Source organism: Vicugna pacos, chromosome 6 (genome assembly GCF_048564905.1).
Source record: "Vicugna pacos chromosome 6, VicPac4, whole genome shotgun sequence".
NCBI classification, from domain to species: domain Eukaryota; kingdom Metazoa; phylum Chordata; class Mammalia; order Artiodactyla; family Camelidae; genus Vicugna; species Vicugna pacos.
Window position 1 is genome coordinate 90,799,138 of NC_132992.1, and position 18,129 is coordinate 90,817,266.

General features: G+C 50.4%; 2 protein-coding genes across 8 annotated transcripts in view; one reads left to right on the forward strand and one right to left on the reverse strand.

Moving 5' to 3' along the window:
* The window catches only part of CCNK (cyclin K), a 27,082-nt gene extending 12,765 nt beyond the window's left edge, over positions 1 to 14,317 (forward strand). For all 4 annotated transcript variants that reach the window (XM_072963691.1, XM_072963692.1, XM_006209050.4 and 1 more), the window contains 9 exons: positions 248 to 329; positions 2,211 to 2,342; positions 5,944 to 6,049; positions 6,549 to 6,606; positions 7,336 to 7,505; positions 7,853 to 8,124; positions 8,764 to 8,797; positions 11,582 to 11,653; positions 12,953 to 14,317. In XM_072963691.1, coding sequence (XP_072819792.1) covers positions 248 to 329; positions 2,211 to 2,342; positions 5,944 to 6,049; positions 6,549 to 6,606; positions 7,336 to 7,505; positions 7,853 to 8,124; positions 8,764 to 8,797; positions 11,582 to 11,653; positions 12,953 to 13,578 — 1,552 coding nt within the window. In that variant the 3' untranslated portion in view covers positions 13,579 to 14,317. The remainder of the gene's footprint in view (positions 1 to 247; positions 330 to 2,210; positions 2,343 to 5,943; positions 6,050 to 6,548; positions 6,607 to 7,335; positions 7,506 to 7,852; positions 8,125 to 8,763; positions 8,798 to 11,581; positions 11,654 to 12,952) is intronic.
* Positions 14,077 to 18,129, reverse strand: part of CCDC85C (coiled-coil domain containing 85C) — a 78,854-nt gene continuing 74,801 nt past the window's right edge. For all 4 annotated transcript variants that reach the window (XM_072963694.1, XM_072963697.1, XM_072963696.1 and 1 more), the window contains one exon: positions 14,077 to 17,815. In XM_072963694.1, the coding sequence (XP_072819795.1) occupies positions 17,726 to 17,815 (90 nt within the window). In that variant the 3' untranslated portion in view covers positions 14,077 to 17,725. The remainder of the gene's footprint in view (positions 17,816 to 18,129) is intronic.

Below are 18,129 nucleotides of genomic sequence, written 5' to 3' on the forward strand. Positions count from 1 at the left end.
AGTGGTCACAGTTGAGGTGTTTCTAAAGGATGGTGAAGCCCTGTTTTGTTAAAGCATAAACTTCAGCTTGGTAATTCTTGTGCTAGAATTCTGACACCTGGAGACTCCACCCCACCTGCTTTACTGCTGACAGTGTTTGTTTTACCGCAGCTACTGTTAATTATTGTTTGTCTTTATTGTTTTTCCACATTTAACTAAAACGTGACCTGTAAAAATTCTTGGCTAAAGTCCTTAACCAGAACAACAGACACTATGATACCCTGGCAACTGGAATAATTTATTTTCATCGCTTCTATATGTTTCATTCCTTCAAGCAATTCCCAAGATATGTAAGTGTGTGAATTCTGTTGTAATTCTCTGTCACCTTCAGTGGACTGATTGTAGTCTTGCTTTACTGTGTTTTCCAGAGAGTACTTTTTTAAGGTACATACTGTATACAAACAAAATCAAGCTTCAACTTTGGCTTCTTCAATTAACTATAGTAAAATGTTTTAAACTTTTTTTATTTAGGCCAATATGAACCATAATCACGTTGCACTTTGTGGGAAGTTTTACTTCCTTGTTACATTTCCCAGGATGGTTTGGCGTTACAATCACGGCCCACAAAGAACAAGGTGGCACAGATGTTCTGTACGTCTTCTCAGTCATTCTTCGGTTACTCCTCAGACACGCGCTGTCTACACTCTGTGGGAGATCTGATAGGGAACCTGCCTCAAGTAGCCTTCAGCCCAGGGTGGATGGTCTGACATGTTCAAACACATGTTAGAGAGCAAGGCAGTGGGGGAGGTGCAGGAGGAAGGCTGGAGCACTCAGAGGAGAGAGTAATTACATCATGGAGGGGTCAGGGGAAACTTGAGAGAGGAGGCCTTGACTGTAAGTAGGGCCTCGATGTGCTGAGACGGGGCAGGGCAGTAGTCCAGCAGAAACCAGTGAGCAAAGACATGGGGGAAGTGTGCAGTCTGCAGTCAGCCCGGCCAGGAAGCCATTTGGCAGAAAAGGGAATGAGAGGACCCCGAGTGGGAAGGGTGGACACCAGTCAGACCATGGTGAGCCTCAAGTGCCGAACCAGGGAGCTGTGGCTGCAGTGGGTGAACCAAAGTGATTCGAGGGTTTCAGGAAGAAGACAGAATTAGACGTAACAGAAAGTAATCTGCTGGAGGGTCTTTGTTTCGACAAGATTTCATTTAGTTTTGTACACGTGTCCTCCTCGCTAGTGTGTGACGTTCTCTAGGGAGAAGACTGTGTCAGGATCAGCTATGTCCCCCAGCACAGTAGCTGTCACCTAGCATGGCTGGGATTCTGTGAAGAGAGGGGCCTGTAGGAGAGGTTGGAGCCAGCAGAGAAAAGCTGAGGGTAGAGCAGCGGGAGGCGGGGGGCAGGATCAGGACCCAGGCGGCAGGAGGAAGGGGGAGGAAAGTGCAGGCCGTGCGGAGCCAAGTCCGGGGGCTGCGCCATGAGGAGTGCTCGCCCCGCGCAGAGCTCACTGTGCAGGGGGTCAGCGTCTATAAGGTGGCAGTGTGAAATGAAAATCTGTTTCTGTGACTGTTTCCCTTTCTGGCATCTACTTTGTTTACGTGACATTTTATTCAGAAAACTAAATTTAAAATAATTTTTTTTCACATGATTGTTCTTGTTTATTGAGGTCTGTTGATTCTCAACGGGTGCTTTTTCCTCCAAGTAGATAGAGCAGGCATAAATATCTATAATGAATAAATTTATTGTCTTACAAAATCATTGTCTAGAAGTATGAGAATACAAGAAAAGATATTTGCAGTCAGGTGTCCATAGTCAACAGCCAGTACAATTTATAGAGGAAAAATCAAAGATTCCAAACTCACATGACAAATTCTTCCTAAGAGATATTAAAGCTTTTAACCCAAATGGTTTGTGTTTTCAAGCACATTGCAGAGGATCAAGGATTTATAATTAACACTGATTCATTGTCACTGAATGTTTATAATACCACTTGGACTAGAGAAGCACATAATATGAAAAAAATAATAAAATAATTTATGAAGCCAGATATGGGGGGAAAGGGAGTTGTATGTGAAATTTCCTTCTAGCTTCTTGAGTGTCCGAGTGTTTGTGAGTGAGAAAGAGGATGGTAGGAGAGTGAGGGGGCCCAGTTTGTTGTGAAGTCCAAAAATCCCTTTTCCATTTCTGTGTGAGCTTTGGTAACAGTATCTCAGGAGCTTTTGTCTTCCTTTCAGGTGACAGGAGCTTGTTGTCTCTTTCTGGCTGGAAAGGTGGAAGAAACACCAAAAAAATGTAAAGATATCATCAAAACAGCTCGTAGTTTATTAAATGATGTACAGTTTGGCCAGTTTGGAGATGACCCAAAGGTAAGAATCATAACTTCCTGCCTTTATATCTTGATTCCTCGCGACAGCATCATGGTAGAGTTCCTCGTGTCGACAGTGGCCATGTATGGTCCCTCTACCTGCCAGGCCCTTGAGTCTCTAAGAGGACCTTATGCAGAGGTACTTTTTGCCGCTTCTGTAAGAAGGGAGGGAAGATAATGTGGCCTCCGTTTAGGTGGCATTTGCTAATGTGACATGCCATGTTCTGAGCCCTTTAGGGGCAGTAGCACTTTTAATGGGGGTGTGAGCAAAATCCCCCTGTGGCCTTGACGCCCAGAAGCAATCTGGCTCCTTGGGTTCCTCTCCAGCTGCTTCTGGGTCGACGGGAAGTATAGGTGCTGTGTGCACAAGCACGTGTCTACATACGCGTGTGTCTGTTGCTTCCCAAGAATGCTGGAATCTGTTAACGTTTGCAGCTATTTTCAGACACCGGGATTGGCATTGGTCATACCATCCATCCTTCTCCTTTCCCCGCACCCCCTGCCAATGTCAGGAAATGGTGGTACAGTAACTGTACACGTGCTTTTATTATGTTCTAAAAAGACCACTTTCCAGGACCAGTGGCAGCTTTCCTCCACCCTCTTTCCTGCCAAGGTCCCCACCATATAGCCCCTGTTAATTAGCCTTCGTAACATGTGTGCAGCTCATAATTAGATAGATTGTAACCAAATAATCACACAAAAATGTTCCTCTTCTCAACTGTAGGATCTGTGAGAGCTAAGACCATGTCTGTTTTGCCTGGCACCTAGTACAGTGGCTGCAAGGAGTAGGCATCCCATAGGTGCTTGTTAAGTAAATGACGAACTGAGGTTGTAGAGAGAAAGAATCACAGTTAAAGCCAGTTACCCAAGATGATGAAGTTCAGCGCCGTTCACTGTTCTTCTTAACTAGCGGATATTGCCTCGCAGAGTATTACCCTCCGTGTGGCTGGCAGTGTCTGCGTGCGTGTGTACAAAGTGTTAGTTTCTCTCCTTGCTTCAAGGAGTTAACAGAGGCCCAGAATGTTTTTACACATACTGTGGCTTTGATTAATGGTAATATTTTGTAAGTATTGTCAATGTGGATAACTGTCCATTAAACTTATTTCTAAATCCGTTCACCTGTTTATTAAAATGTGACCCTATGAGGAATTCATACTAACAGTGGTCAGAAGTGTACTTTTATAAAAGTAATGTAGCATCAGATAATGTTTTTAGTGCCCATAGGATTTTGCCTTTTACAGAGCAGGGAGATGATGGTAGGAACGTGTTGTGGTCTTGGTCACAGAGCCTCATGGCTGATTAGCTGCAGTCACCCGGAAAGAGTCGCAAAGATCTGGAAGCCCTGCTGGGGCAAGGGCACTTGGCAGCGGCTGGTGTATGCTGTCCCAGGTGCCTTCGGAGAAGTCCCCTTCTACTTCCAGCCTTTCCCCTCGGTACTGACTCATCAGGAAACCAAGACCTGGGCCAACCCTATGGGCACTGAAAACATCTGATGCTACATTACTTTTATAAAAGTAAACTTTTGTCCACTGTTAGTATGAATTCCTCATAGGGGCACATTTTTATAAACAGGTGAATGGATTTAGAAATATGTTCAATGGAAGTTCTGCAGCTCCAGCGCCCAGAAGACAGGAAGAGGGGACTGGTGGTGCTAATTTAGACCAGGGCCAGGCTGACTCAGGTGGGCAGAGGGGCTTTGCCGCCTGCCCCTCCTCCTCCTCACGTGCAGCCTCCACAGACAGGACTGTGTAGCAGCCAAAGGAAAGAACCGTGGCTCCGGGAGCAGCGCAGACACTGGAAGACGTTTTCCTCGGCAGAGTGGAGGGCAGTTATTCGGGGGAAAGCAATAGAAGGAACTAGGAAAGATAAGGTCCTGAGTCATGTGGAACTTTTCTGGCCTAATTAGCTTTGCTCTAACTGTGTGGTTTCTCCCTCATTGTATTAATTGTTCATGTATTCAACAAATACTTGTTCCAGGCTCTGTGTTAGGCACTAGAGCTAAAACAGGTAGCAAAGCAGGCGTGGCCTTTGCTCGCATGGATTTTACAGGAGACTGGTGGGGTAGATTTTAATCAAATATTCATATGCCCAGCTATCTGACGATGAGTTGTGTTAAGTGCTATAAAAGGTTATTGAAAGATGCAACGAGGGCACTCAGTCTGGGAACCCAGACAGGTGCTCGGGACAGGTCGTGTGGGGCTGAGGGGAAATTCCCTGAGGAATGGTGTTTGCACAGAGACCTAGAATGATCCTATTAGTTGAATATTTGAAACACAAAGGGAGGCGAGGCCTTGGGCTATCTTGTAACACTGTATGGTCTGCAGTCTGGACACTTGATAAAGGATTGTTTCTAAATTTAGAAGAGATGTTGAAGCTCCTGGGAAACAGGTGGTGACAAAAACAGGAGGGAAATAAACTGTTGTCAGGATTTTGTTGTACCGTGTGAAAGTCTTAAGACTTTAAAAGCTTTTCTGAGAGAACACTTGGGAAACTAGGGTGGACAGACACTTGTCCTGCTGTGTCATTTGGAATAATACTGGCGATAGAATCGCCTCTGCATTCTGTGACGTAACGCAGACCTCAGCCTGCAGGCCGGGTGCCTGCACGTCTCTGCCCAGCATTAACGGATTTATGCAGCTGTTAATGGTAAGACTGTCAGTCTCTCCAAAGCCTGTTCTTCGACTCAAACAAGTGATTGTAATTGTTCTTGCCGCACAGTGTTTTGATTGTATTTTACATTATCTGTAAGTGCTAGGAACAGTCAGACTGTACGGAGATTGAATTCAAGTAGTACTTGTTTATGGATATTAATTGGTTAGAAAGTATGATAAAAGAAGAGATTCCATTTACAACAGCAGCAGTCAAATAATATATCCAAGAATAAAGCTTGTAAGAAATATGTGGAACCCATGTCGGGCCAGGATGGAAGGACTTTAAAACTACTAAAGAACATCAGTAGCTTTCACTCTTTCTAGAATAATTCTAAGTAAAATGGTATTAAAGTTCAAGTGGTGGAGAGGATATGCAAAAACAAGAAAAAAATTTTTAAAGAGGAATAGTAATTGAACTTTCCCTTCCAAATGTTAACTCTCTCTGATCCTGGTACATACAGAAGTGGACAAACAGATCAATGAACAGAAAAGATTGTGTGTGTGTGTGTGTGTGTGTGTGTGTGTGTAGATAGTTTAGGATGTGGTTTAATAAAGGAGAAAATAGTGATCTATTCAGTAAATGACTTTTCAGTGGAGGTCTGGAAAGAAGCTAAGTTTCGGTTAAATTATCTGTAGATTAAAGGTCTATTTTGTAAAGGGTGCTCATATGTATTGAAAGTAATGACATTTCTAAGAATGTTTATTTTGTTTTGAGTAGTTTTTAAAAATTAATTCTGATTGTTTGTTTTATCTTCTTACATTTAGTTCTTTTCAGAATTTATCGTTATCACTGAGCATGTTAAAGGCCTGAGTGACAGAGAGGAGAAAAGGAGTGAAAAATAGCTGCTAAAATATAAGTTGAAGGAAGAATTAAAGGAAAGCTCACTTTTTAATGCTGTTTCAGACCTGTGGCTGAAATTACTAACCCAAAATTTGTTATTTTATTTCTAGGAAGAAGTGATGGTTCTGGAGAGAATCTTACTACAGACGATAAAGTTTGACTTACAGGTGGAACATCCGTACCAGTTCCTACTCAAGTATGCGAAACAACTCAAAGGTAAGAAGAAAAAGTTACCAAGAGAACACTATCTTTCTGAAATCAAGTCTTTATAATAATTTGGTGACATTCAGATTACACTTCTCAAAGGGGAAAGTGGAGAGTCAGTGTGTGAAGTGCCCAGGACACGGCTTGCCCAGACGATTCACTATGACAGCTGTTAATGCTGTTTCCTTTTAGTATAAACAGAGTCTGTCATCCGGTTGCCAAGTGATACGAGGTAGGAAGATGAGTCAGGATTTTTAAATAGCCGAATAAAAGCAGCCTCAGAGCCAGGTTTCCCATGAACGGTGGCTCAGCGTGGGTCATGCGGAAAGACACAGGCGCGGGACTTGGCCCCGCTTGCTTGTCCTTGTTTCCCAGGCGGAAGCTCTTCGCGGTGTACTGGGGCTGGTGTTGAGCACACCGTAGGCTTTAAATAAGTACTTGTTGCTGCTTGTGCATTCCTTTTTTCCCCTCTTCTATTACTACTAATTTGTCTTTTCTTCCCCATTTCTAGGTGATAAAAACAAAATTCAAAAGTTGGTTCAAATGGCGTGGACATTTGTAAATGACAGGTACACGTGTTCAAATGTTGGTTTATGGTGTTTTAAAATAGGCAGGGACTTTCTGTGTCATTTAATCCAAACCCCTTATTTTGTATGGAGGAAACTGACTTGCCCCAGCGTGATGGGCCAGTTAATGGCAGAGCTGAGGTTAAAGTCCAGGTCATCTGCTTCCCAGCAGAGGGGGTACCCTGCCTTGTCATGGTGGTACAGGATCCTGAAATCTTACCACAGCTTGAAACATAAGTCCAAAACACTGCACTGGAGAATTTTGGCAAGTAGATTCTTAAAACCCATGTGGTTCTGCACAAGTATACTTCCTTATCATGGTTTCAGAGCTTTAATGTTCTTGGAGCCCAGGGCTATAACAGGGTGCTACATGGGGAACAGAATTCGTGTGAGTGGAGTTACCATCATGTGAAGAAACAGTTCAGTGCTGGGATTTCAACCACTTGGAGAACACAACCATTTCATTTGTATTCCATGACGTAGCAAGTTTTGAAGATGCTGAAATTCTGATTCTTTAAGATCAGATAAATTAGTAACTATGATTAAAGTAATTCGTTTCTATACCTTTAGAAGACTAAAAACTTGTTTCTTTTATTTATAGTACTTTATGTGATCATTTATAGGAAAGAATAAGCAAATCAACATTTAGATATGGCATCTAGTCGCCATGCCTTGGATAAATCCTAAATTTGCTCATCCAAATCAAGTCACCTCTTTTTCTTGTTGAACTAGTCTCTGCACGACCTTGTCACTGCAGTGGGAACCAGAGATCATAGCGGTGGCAGTGATGTATCTTGCGGGACGTCTGTGCAAATTTGAAATACAAGAATGGACTTCCAAACCCATGTATAGGCGATGGTGGGAGCAGTTTGTGCAGGACGTCCCTGTGGATGTCCTGGAAGGTACCGGGCATGCTGAGCTTTCTGCAGGCGTGTTCCACATTTAGGTCATTCTTCCCTGTGAACCTTGAGCCCTGAGAATGGATTTTCCCAAATAGGCATAAAAACTCTTCTAATTAAATTAAATTGTCTAATATAATGTTCATTCTGTCCAAGCACACAGTTTTGGTGGAATAAAAATGCACACCACTGCCGTGCACACCAGAGATTGGTGAATTACAGATTTGACCCCCATATGTTGGTCCTTCAGGGGAATCGTAGCTGAAAGGAAAATGGGTGGATTTTTTTTCTAGGTAGAATTTTATTTAAAGTATTAATTTGTGGCAAATGTCTTGGTGCCTGTCGTTTAGACATCTGCCACCAAATCCTGGACCTGTACTCACAAGGGAAACAGCAGATGCCGCATCACACGCCCCACCAGCTGCAGCAGCCCCCGTCTCTCCAGACGACCCCACAGGTGCCGCAGGTGCCACAGCCGCAGACGTCCCAAGGCTCCGAGCCGCCCCCGTCCCAGCAGAAGGACGCGCAGCAGTCAGCCCAGCCGCAGGCCCCGCAGCAAGTGCAGCCGCCCAGGAAGCCGTCCCCGCAGCCTAGTCCCCCCCGGCAGGTGAAGCGCGCCGTGGTAAGTGTGCCGGTCTGTCCGGCCCTCCAGGGGCAACACCCTGCCTGTGTGTGTTCTCGCTTCTAAGGGATCGCGCGGGGCACCAAAAGCAGGGAGTGACGTGCACCATCTGCCTGCACGTCCGCGGGGAGCCTGAGAACGAGCGGGGTCAGAGAAGCGGTGCTAGGACGGCCCTGTCCTCCAGCTGCTGCTGCCTGTGTCCAGGCCCCAAGACCTGCCGGCGTGTGGTCTCCAGGTCTGCACGCTGACCGTTAGCGTAGGGGTCCCCAGTTCTCTCTGGCTCTACAGTGTTTGGTTCCTTACATGCCACAGAGTGTTTGTCAAGGTTTCCCTGTGGTCGCGGCCCACCAGTGGAGGAAGCCGTGCCGGCAAGCTCCACTCCCCGAATGCAGCGCAGCATGAAGTTCAGCGCTCAGAACTCCGCTCTGGAGAGTTAGTCGTCCTGTCTGGTCTGAAAGGCAGAGAGGAGGCAGAGGTGATGGCCTGTTAGGTGCCATGGTTTGCCCTGCAAGTTCAAGCCAAAATGAATTTTTGTCTGAGGCTTGTTCTGGCTGTGATTCTATGGATGCCTAGATAGTCCTTTTTTCCTCACTATTCCCAGGGTCTTGGCTAACCATCATGTATTTTCTTTTGGAACAGGTTGTTTCTCCCAAAGAAGAGAACAAAGCAGCAGGTAATTTCCTGTTCGCAAGTTTCGTTTTTTAGTTTTATATCTCTTTTATCAAAACTTTACATTCTTAGTCAACATCATTTCCCTTCAGATTTAGATTGGCCTTAAAATTTAACCCTAGAGCCCATCAAAAACTTGGCCCTACCTGCCAGAAAAAGTGCGTTGTCTTCTTTATTTCCTGATTTTGTATTTTAGATTTTACCCCGACAGAAGATATCAATACAAAAAAACATATATATTAGTGGCAATAACAATGTGCTCTGTACAGTGCAGTTGTCCCTGGTGTCCCCGGGGCATTGGTTCCAAGACCAGAACGCACACATGCTGGAGCTTCGCCGGCAGCCCTCCCTACCCGCAGACGCCTGGGGCCAGCTGCGTGTGACTGGGGACGTAGGAGGACTGCCGCCCCGTCTGTCCTGGGCATCAGTGAAGCCCAGCACAGTGGCTCCCAAAGGGCGTGGCGCCCCCCGGCTGAGCAGCAGGCGTGGAAGGGCGGGCGGAGGGCAGGGCCTGGGCCAGGTGCTGTGGGAGAGCCGCCACACGCTGCAGCCCTGCTGCCCAGGGGGCCGGACTCTGAGCACCTTTCCTCCCCGTATTTCTGGAGCCCAAAGTCGGTGAACTTGTTTCTATGTTGGAAACAAACAGAAAGAGTGAGTAGAACCTGGCATCACAGTAGAGAAAATGAGGAAGTGTTTCGTCCCTGTGTCGGCTGAGCCCTCTGAGGGCACAGACCCTGTTGACTCGTTTCTGCTTCTCTATTGCTTAGTTCCAGGGTAGGAACCCAGTGAATTATTTATAGACCTTTCGGGAGGTCTTCAGGTTACAATAAGGCTCTGTTTTTCTCAGGATGTTTGGGGCAATGATGAGTTCAGTACAGGAGAGGGCTTTTAGCTCCGAATGACAAGCAGTAAGTGTGAGACACAGGGGAGTGGGCTGCGCTCTGTGCCACGTCGATGTACAGTCAAGCTGAGCTGGTGCTGCGTCCAGAAGAGGCAGAAACAAGCCCGGTGGCCTTGGAGGAGGACTGGCCTTTGACTAAGGCTGAGGAGGTGGAACCTCTAGGTAGAAGAACAAAAGTGAACAAAGGAATTGAGACTTTGGGAGAAAACAGAGAGGGGGCTTCCTGGACTACGAAGAGTTAAAAGGGAAGAGCTTTTGATAGGACTGAAAATGGGGTAGAACCAGGTGAGAGAGTGGAGAAATCTGGGCTCCACACAGTCAGTGGGGCCGGTGGAGATGTTTGAGCAGGAGATTGGTAGAGTCTGGGTTCATTTTCGGAGTTTCCTGGCAGCGGTCATGGGACAGCATGTGAGTGAGACCTGGGGAGGGCAGAGTCCGGGTGGGGGCCTGGGGGCCAGAAAAGAAGGGTACAGACACAGCTTAGAGGTCAGAGCCCCGCTGCGCTTGGGTCCGTGCCGCTAGCTGTGGGGGGGCTCTCGGGCACTGGGGATGTGGCCGACTCAAACTGCCCTGTGCCCTCAGTGCAGAAGCCACACCAGATTACCAAGAGTTAGAGAAAGCAATGTTAAAAATCTTACTAATAAATTTTTACATCGATTACACATTAAAATGATAAAAATTTTCTATTATCAGGTTAAATCAAATACCACATTAAAAATACTTCACCTCTTTGTAGTTTTTAACGAGGCTACTGGAAAATTTTAAATTGCATGTGTGGCTCTCCTTGCGTTTCTGTTGGACAGCCCTGATCCAGACAACTTGAGCTTGGCCGGCTGTGGGAGGGAGGCTGGAGGTGGGCACCAGAGTGAGGGACATGGAGGGAAGGCTTGTGTGTGAGTGTGGGCTGCGTGTCTCAGGATGGGGCTTGAGAGTCTGGTTCGTGGTTCTGGAGGGGAGAGGGGAGAGGCGGAGATGTACAGCTCCTCTGCCTGGATTGAGCAGGGAGGGGGGCACCCCTGGACCTTGAATCTGGCCTGTGTTTGGGATGGAGGAAACCAAGAATGTCCAGCGATGCCAGAGCAGAAGCAGAGCAGAGTGGTGTACAAGCCAGAATTAAGTGAGTTTCAGGGAGAAAGAGCCAAAACACACCCACAGAAAGATGGTGGTTTTTCCAATTGTGCTTGCACGCGCTCGGCCTTCGTAAACGGAAGCTGTTGTGCTTGGTGTAGCCTGTCTTGGCCACTCAGCATTGTCATTGAGGATGCTGGTGACGCGCAGCCGCTCGACCCTGAAGGGTGGGCTGTTTCCTCTGCCCCAAGTGGCCCCGAGCCCATTGCTTTTACATCCAATCACGGCTTCCAGATCTTTACTGACGCCAGCCAAGGTGCTGCTTCCGACTTGCTGCCAACTGGGAGTACATGTTGGTGAGAGAGAAAATATCATGCACCTAAATAAGAATTAAAAGGTAGCAGTTTCTCCTTCGAGGGCTCAGGGCCGTTCTTTGTGTCTGTGTATTAGTGGCAACACTTGATAACTGGGGTGTCCTCTGCTGCTCCCTCGTCGTGGAAGGGCTGGTCTTAGGCAGTCGGGAGGAAACTGGGGAGACGTGGGAAGTGGGCTTACTGTGGGAAGCTAGAGTTGGTTTTTATTTTTGGAGGGGGTTGGGGAGGGAGTGTGTTTGTTTGATTTGTTTTATCCTTTTATAGGGATGGTTTAGCTGGGACCTTCCTCAGGTTCCCTGCAAGCCTTGGTCACCTCTGCTTTTTTCCCCGAAATAGTCCTGAACAGTATCTTTTTCTTTCTTTTATTTTATTTCATTTTATTTTGGTCTCTATGACATGTTTATTCACATAAACAGTGGCTTTTTAATCTACTTTTTCTTTTTAGAACCACCACCACCTAAAATTCCCAAAATTGAGACCACTCACCCTCCGTTGCCTCCAGCCCACCCACCTCCAGGTGAGTGTCTGCTGAAAACACCTGGGAAGGCCAGCTTTTCTCTATGCCTTCTTCAAGGGCAGACTTGGGAAGTCCTGGGGAAAGTTTGTAGAAGGGCCAAATTTAAAAGGCCATTAATGACCTAGGATCTTTCAAAAAATTGTTTTGTAGAAACCAGGTAGTTTGAGGATGTTGTAAATTCTAAGTATATCTGAATATTCTCTGGCCTGTCTCATCCAGAAATGCTGAACTACCTGGGATAAATGAATTCAGAGTCAGTTTTAGGAAAACAAGGTCCTGCCAACCTAGGAACATTGTCCAGGTCTGGGCAGGATCTTAGGCTTCAGTCTCTCCCATCTGCTTCCTGCTGGTGAGATGTCTTCTCAGTACATTTTGAAGAATAAGCAGTTGTTCGTGGACTCACATGGAGACTAAAGAGTGAAAAGTTCTCCACAGGTACATAGGAAACTAGGAAGCTTCCTTGATATCATTAAAAATAGAGGAGAAAAGCTGTAAAGAACTTGCATTTGTCACCTGGGGTAACACTTTGGAAAATGAAGGCTTCAACTAGAGAAGGCAGGAGTTAAGGAGTGTTTTTTTCTGAAGGCTGGTAGATGTTCCGGAGACTTCTCTGAGCCTCTGGAGGCGTCAGCTCTTCCAGTCAGCTGCTGAGCGCTCCGGGGAGCCAGGGCAGTGAGCGGTGCCCCTGAGCACAGCACAGCGCTGGCAGGAGTTGCTGCCCTCGTGGGCGTGTTGGCTTGTCAGAGGCTTGCCTGTTATTTTTTTGAATGCCACGTCATGCATTCAGCCAACTCTCAGGCTTTCTGCTGAAGCTGCTGCCACAGACAGTAATGTAGTCTGGCCCTGGCCCTGAGCTCAGTCTCTGGAGTCAGAGAAAGGCAGAAAGAATAGGCCCATGTTTGAACTTGGGAAAGGCCCGGGGGTGGGGGGTGGGGTCTGGGTCAGAGGGGGGCTCCGTGTGCTTCCGGGACTGTCTGTGGCTGGTGTCGCTGGGACCAAGGGGCTGGAGGCGAGGAGGAGGGCCTGTGTGACAGGAAGTGAGCTGTCTGGCCATAGAGGTAACAGTTGCTTGCTGTTCCCCTGTGTAGATGGCCTTGGGGGAACAGGAGCGGGCCTCCAGGCTGTATCGGGCCGGGAACCCCAGCGTGGCAGTAAGCCGGTGAGCCGTGCGGAGCTCCTGGCTCGGGCCGTCCCCGCCCCGAGGGAGTCAGTGGATTCACCCCTCCTCACACAGCCCTGTGGGAATGCCTTGCTGGGGAGCTGGCCCAGGGCTAGACGGTGACCTTCTCTCCCCTGCAGACCGGAAGCCGCCCCTCGTGGCTGCCTTAGGTGAGGCTGAGCCACCAGGCCCTGTGGATGCCAGCGACCTCCCCAAAGTCCAGATTCCTCCTCCAGCCCACCCGGCCCCTGTGCACCAGCCACCACCACTGCCACACCGTCCGCCACCGCCACCGCCCTCCAGCTACATAACTGGGATGTCCACCACCAGCTCCTACATGTCCGGAGAGGGCTACCAGAGCCTGCAGTCCATGATGAAGACGGAGGGCCCCTCCTACGGAGCCCTGCCCCCTGCCTACGGTCCGCCAGCTCACCTTCCCTACCACCCACACGTCTACCCCCCCAACCCGCCTCCACCACCTGTGCCCCCTCCCCCCGCCTCCTTCCCCCCACCAGCCATCCCTCCCCCAACCCCTGGCTACCCCCCACCTCCACCCACCTACAACCCCAATTTCCCACCCCCACCCCCACGCCTGCCCCCAACCCATGCAGTCCCACCTCACCCTCCTCCAGGCCTGGGTCTGCCTCCAGCTAGCTACCCACCTCCAGCTGTCCCCCCTGGAGGACAGCCACCTGTGCCCCCACCCATCCCCCCACCTGGAATGCCTCCAGTCGGGGGGCTGGGGCGGGCAGCCTGGATGAGATAACGTGACTCCGTTTTTTTTTCCCCTTTGTTTTTTAAACAAAAGTTTTTCTAATCAACTTGAAGAGTAGTTGAAGTGGATAAACAGCAGGGTACCTTGTATGATGCTAGACAGTTGCAGTTTGGGGAGAAGAGGATCAACCCGTGAGATGAAATTGTGGGGGAGGGTCCTGCACATCTGGAGTGGGGACAGCGGCTCTCAGCGTAGCCCCAGCAGCATCCGCTGCGACCCGAGCATGTACTTGGCTTCGCTGATGTCGTCCGCTCGTCCTGCACTGGGTTGCTTATACTAGTGAGAATGTTAACCAGCCATATTGGCTCAATAAATAGCTTCAGTAAGGAGTGAATTTCCTTCTAGAAACCAGTGCCTATTTTTCCTGGAAACTCAGTTTTAAACAGTCCAGTTCCACCTGGAGTCGAGCTGCTGTCAATGCTGTCATTCCATGATGTTCTCTCCCATGACCCCCCGTAGGTCAGATGAACCATTTTTTTGATTTAGAGACATTTACATCCTTTGTATTAAAGTTATTTTGAAGGGGTTGCCTTGTTGGATGGCTCTTTTTCCTCCAGGGAGAAAGGGAGCAATGTACTTGGAAGTAATGTATGTTTACATCAATTTGCAAATTCCTGTACATAGAGATATATTTTTTAAGTGTGAATGTAACAACATACTGTGAATTCCATCTTGGTTACAAATGAGACTCCTTCAGTCAGTTACCCAAATAAAATCAGTTCTGAAATGATCCCCTTGTTTGTTATGGGTGAAAGGTGGGACCCCAGACCTTGGTGGGACCCCAGGCCTTAGCAGCCCCCCAGTTTGCAGCCCAGAAGCAGGTCTCCCTCAAGACCCTGGGGGCCAAGGCGTGGGCAGGGGGAGAATGCTGCCCAAGAGAGGCCTGACTGCCGGCCAAACCCACCCTGGGCCTCCCCAGGCGGGACCCCCCCTCCTTGTGGGCCAGCCTCCTGCACCTGCTCGGGCTGTCTTTGGAGGAAGAAGTTGAGTTTCATACTGGTTTGGAACTGTCAGTCAGTGCACTTCTGGCCTGTGACTAGACGGAGGCCACCGAGTAGCTGTGATGGTCTTCAGCCCTCCACCCGGGGCCCTGCCCAGCCAGCCCGCCGCAGGGACAGATGAGCGCCGCGCCACCGCTGAGGCTCGCAAAGGCCCTTTATTTATCTAGCACAAAGTAGACACTATCACAATCTTCTCTGTTGCTCCTTTACTAAAATAGTTCAAATCAAAGTTTTTACCACACTATCAAAAAGTTCTATTTCTTTTTCTCTCCCCAAATCAAAGTGGTTCAACAGAAGGTAGAAACGGGCCCAGGAGTTCAAGGCCCCCGGCTCTGCCCGGAGCCGAGGGGGGGACGGCCCCAGCGCTCGGGCCGTCACATCCTCCGGAAGACGGAGCCGGGCTGCCGGCCCGGGGACGGGAGCCAGGAGATTCGCCCATCCCCACGAAGCAGCACAAATACTACCCCCCCCATTATGAAAAATATACACCTCTACCGCTCTGCAGTCATGCATTTCATTTGTTTCTTTAAAAAAAAAATCAGTAGTATGTATTGTTTCCTCTCAAGTTTTCAAGAAAAAAAAATGAAAGGTCACTTTTTTCTCTTTAAACACTGATGTGTAGCTAATAACTTTTGGATAAAAATGTGCTCAGCGGATTCCAGTTCCAGGATGGGCTTGGCCACCTGGTATGAGGCAGGGTGACATCCCTCACAGTGGGAACGGAAGCCACAGCACCGGTGTCATGTCATCTAGAATAAGTATTTGAAACAGAAAGGGGCCTTACGAAAGGACACCAGGCTCAGCAACACCCCCACCCCCACCATGAGCTTTCAGAGCTAAGGCTCCAGATTTGGGGGGGGCACCTTCCGCACACTCCCTGCTCGTGGCAGAGGGACTCACCCTGAACTGGCCCCTGCAGTGAGACCCACATGGCCCTCCCCGACTGGCTCCCATTGCAGCTGCACCCCGTGCTGCGGCAGGGCAGGCAGGGGAGCTAGAGAGAGGACTGTCACAGGCACAGTTCTGTCTTAGAAAGACACCCTGTGCACGGCTGGCTCCAGGACACGAGCAGGGGCAGGGAGGAGGCGTCTGCACCTGGAGGGTGCCGTCTCCACGGTGGGTGGGAGGCCACTCTGACAGATGTCACCTGCTCCCTGGACACCACTGCAGCATCAGGGCCAGGGTCACTTCCCTCCAGCGGGAAAGGTCCCTTTGAGGCTGCTCTTCCCTGGGTCGGTTTGCAGGAGACCTGACTTATTGCTTATTTTCAGTGGTGGCCAAGCCAAAGTGGCCCAAGCATGACACATGGGCTCCCAGACGTGGCTCCCACCCAAAAGGGCCTCATGACCCCTTGGGCTGCTCTGCAGTTCTTTGGGCTTAAAGACCCAGAAGGGGCCTCTGCAACCCAGCTCGCTGCCCACTTGGGCAGGAGACACCCCGAACCAGGACCAAAGATGTTCACCCAGCTCCTGATGCACACCCCTAGTGACAGGGAGCTCACCACATGACCTGAGAGCCACCTACTGGAGAGCCCGCAGCTCCCTGTAACACTCAGGGCAAGAGGACCGTGCCTGTCGCCGTGCGCAGCACCCACCTCCCACTCCCTGGGCACAGTGAGGGCCTCGGGCTTTTCCCCTGAGAGCATCGACCCAAGGGCACCGATGGCAGGTAGGCGGTAAGAACTGCTCGGAGTCCCCACTGGGGAGAGGAACAGGGTGGCCTCGTCCACCCCCTACCTGGTCCCCATCCCTCACGTGAGCCTGGACGAGGCCTGCCTGACGCCAGGACAGCCTCGGGCTCCCTGATGGCCAGCTGCATGCAGCTCTAAGTACCGCTGAAGAGTGAGGAAGTTCGATGGTGATGGAGGAACTTGAAACAGCTAGAGGACGCCAGGGCTGGTCACTACAGCGTTATTAACAGTGGCCTGGCCCGGCCTTCCAGGCTCTGGGATCTTGTCTGCAATGAGCCACAGGTCACTCACCCTCTCTGGGCCGCACTGTCCCACACACATTTTAAAATTCAAGTCTCACTTTACAGTTATATCTGACCGTTCTACACTGAAGGTCTTGTTTGATCCCCGAGCCCTCAGAGGAGGCAGCCTGGACCTTGGCTCCCCCGGCCCACTCACCAGCGGCCTCTCCAGCAGGCAGGCACCAGTGGCTCGTGTGCTGTGAAGGAGGCAGTAGGCTGACTAAAGCTGATGGCCTCCAACCGTGGGCACGGCTGAAAGAACCTCTGAGCCCTCCTTCTCCCACCAGGGGCCCAGAGGGGCTGAGTGACTTGCTGAAGGTCACACAGGAAAATGAAAGCCAGAGCCAGGGTGGGCCCCTCCCAAGGAGGGAAGTCCTTCACCTGCCGTCACGCGGCTCTGTCTACAGTGATCCAGGAAGGGGTCAGGTTCTGGGGAACACCATTCCTGAGCAGAGGCCCGGCCGTGGCCCAGTGCCACCCAGGCAGAGAGGGGTGTGCATGTCTCATTATGTGACACACAGAAATGGAGGTGCCTCAGGCCCTGGGCAGGAGGGACCCCCCAAAGATAGGGCACAGCCTGGCACCAGGCAAGGGCCACAGCAGAGAGTGTGTGTCTGGGGGTGGGGGCATGAGCTCTAAAGCCAAGCAGCGGCTGGCAGCAGGGAGCCTGGGCACAGGGGCCAGAGGAGGGGCCTTGTCTGCGACTCGGGACCCAGTGCTGAGCAAGCCGGCGTCCAGGCCACAGCAGGGGGTCAGAAGTGGTGCCCCGTGCATCAGTCCAGCTGCCAGTGGCCTCTGTCCAGTGCAGGTGGCGTCCAGGGGTGAAGGGCTTGATGAGGTGCCCCTCCACCAAAGCTGGGCACAGCCTGGGCCAGTCCCTGGGCCCGGGATCTCAGAGCAGCCTCAGCCTCTCGCCAGCGGCACCCAGAGCCCGGGCCCCCGAGCAGGAACAAGGCTGTCCAGGCCGCTCTGCTGCAGGAAACAGTCTTCCCGGTGTGCTGGTGTGAGAGGCAGGAGATGGAATCGGACCCATGGCAGCCAGGCCGTGGCAGGCAGCGTACTATGTACAAGTCAGCACAGGAAAAGAAGACAGTGGCTCGGTGCGAGGGCCTGCCCGTGTCTGCAGACCCCAGGCAGGGCCAGTCCACGTCCACGGAGGAACGGCCCTACAAGGGCCCTTTGAACTGGTTCCCAGACAGGTGCTGCCGGATAGAGGGCTTAGAGCTGGCGGCGTCCCCCAGTTTTCTCCAGACCACCTGTGGGGAGGGCAAGCCGTGAGGGGAGGGCCGGTCCTGAGCCACACAGGGGCCTGTGTGCACGCACTGCCTCACTACTCTTCAGAATCACTCTCGTCCCCAGAGCCATGGGGCCAGAAGGGGACACGGAGGCCAAGGGAGGCCCAGTGATCCTCAGACCAGGTCTCTGCACAACCACCTTCACCACTGCACCTCCCACCCCAAGCACGTCACAGCTGGGGTGCAGACTTGGCCTCAAGGCTGTCCAGCGGGGCCTACAGACCCGGGAGGCAGCACAGGAGGGGGACTGGGAACACCCCACCCCGAGTGAGGCA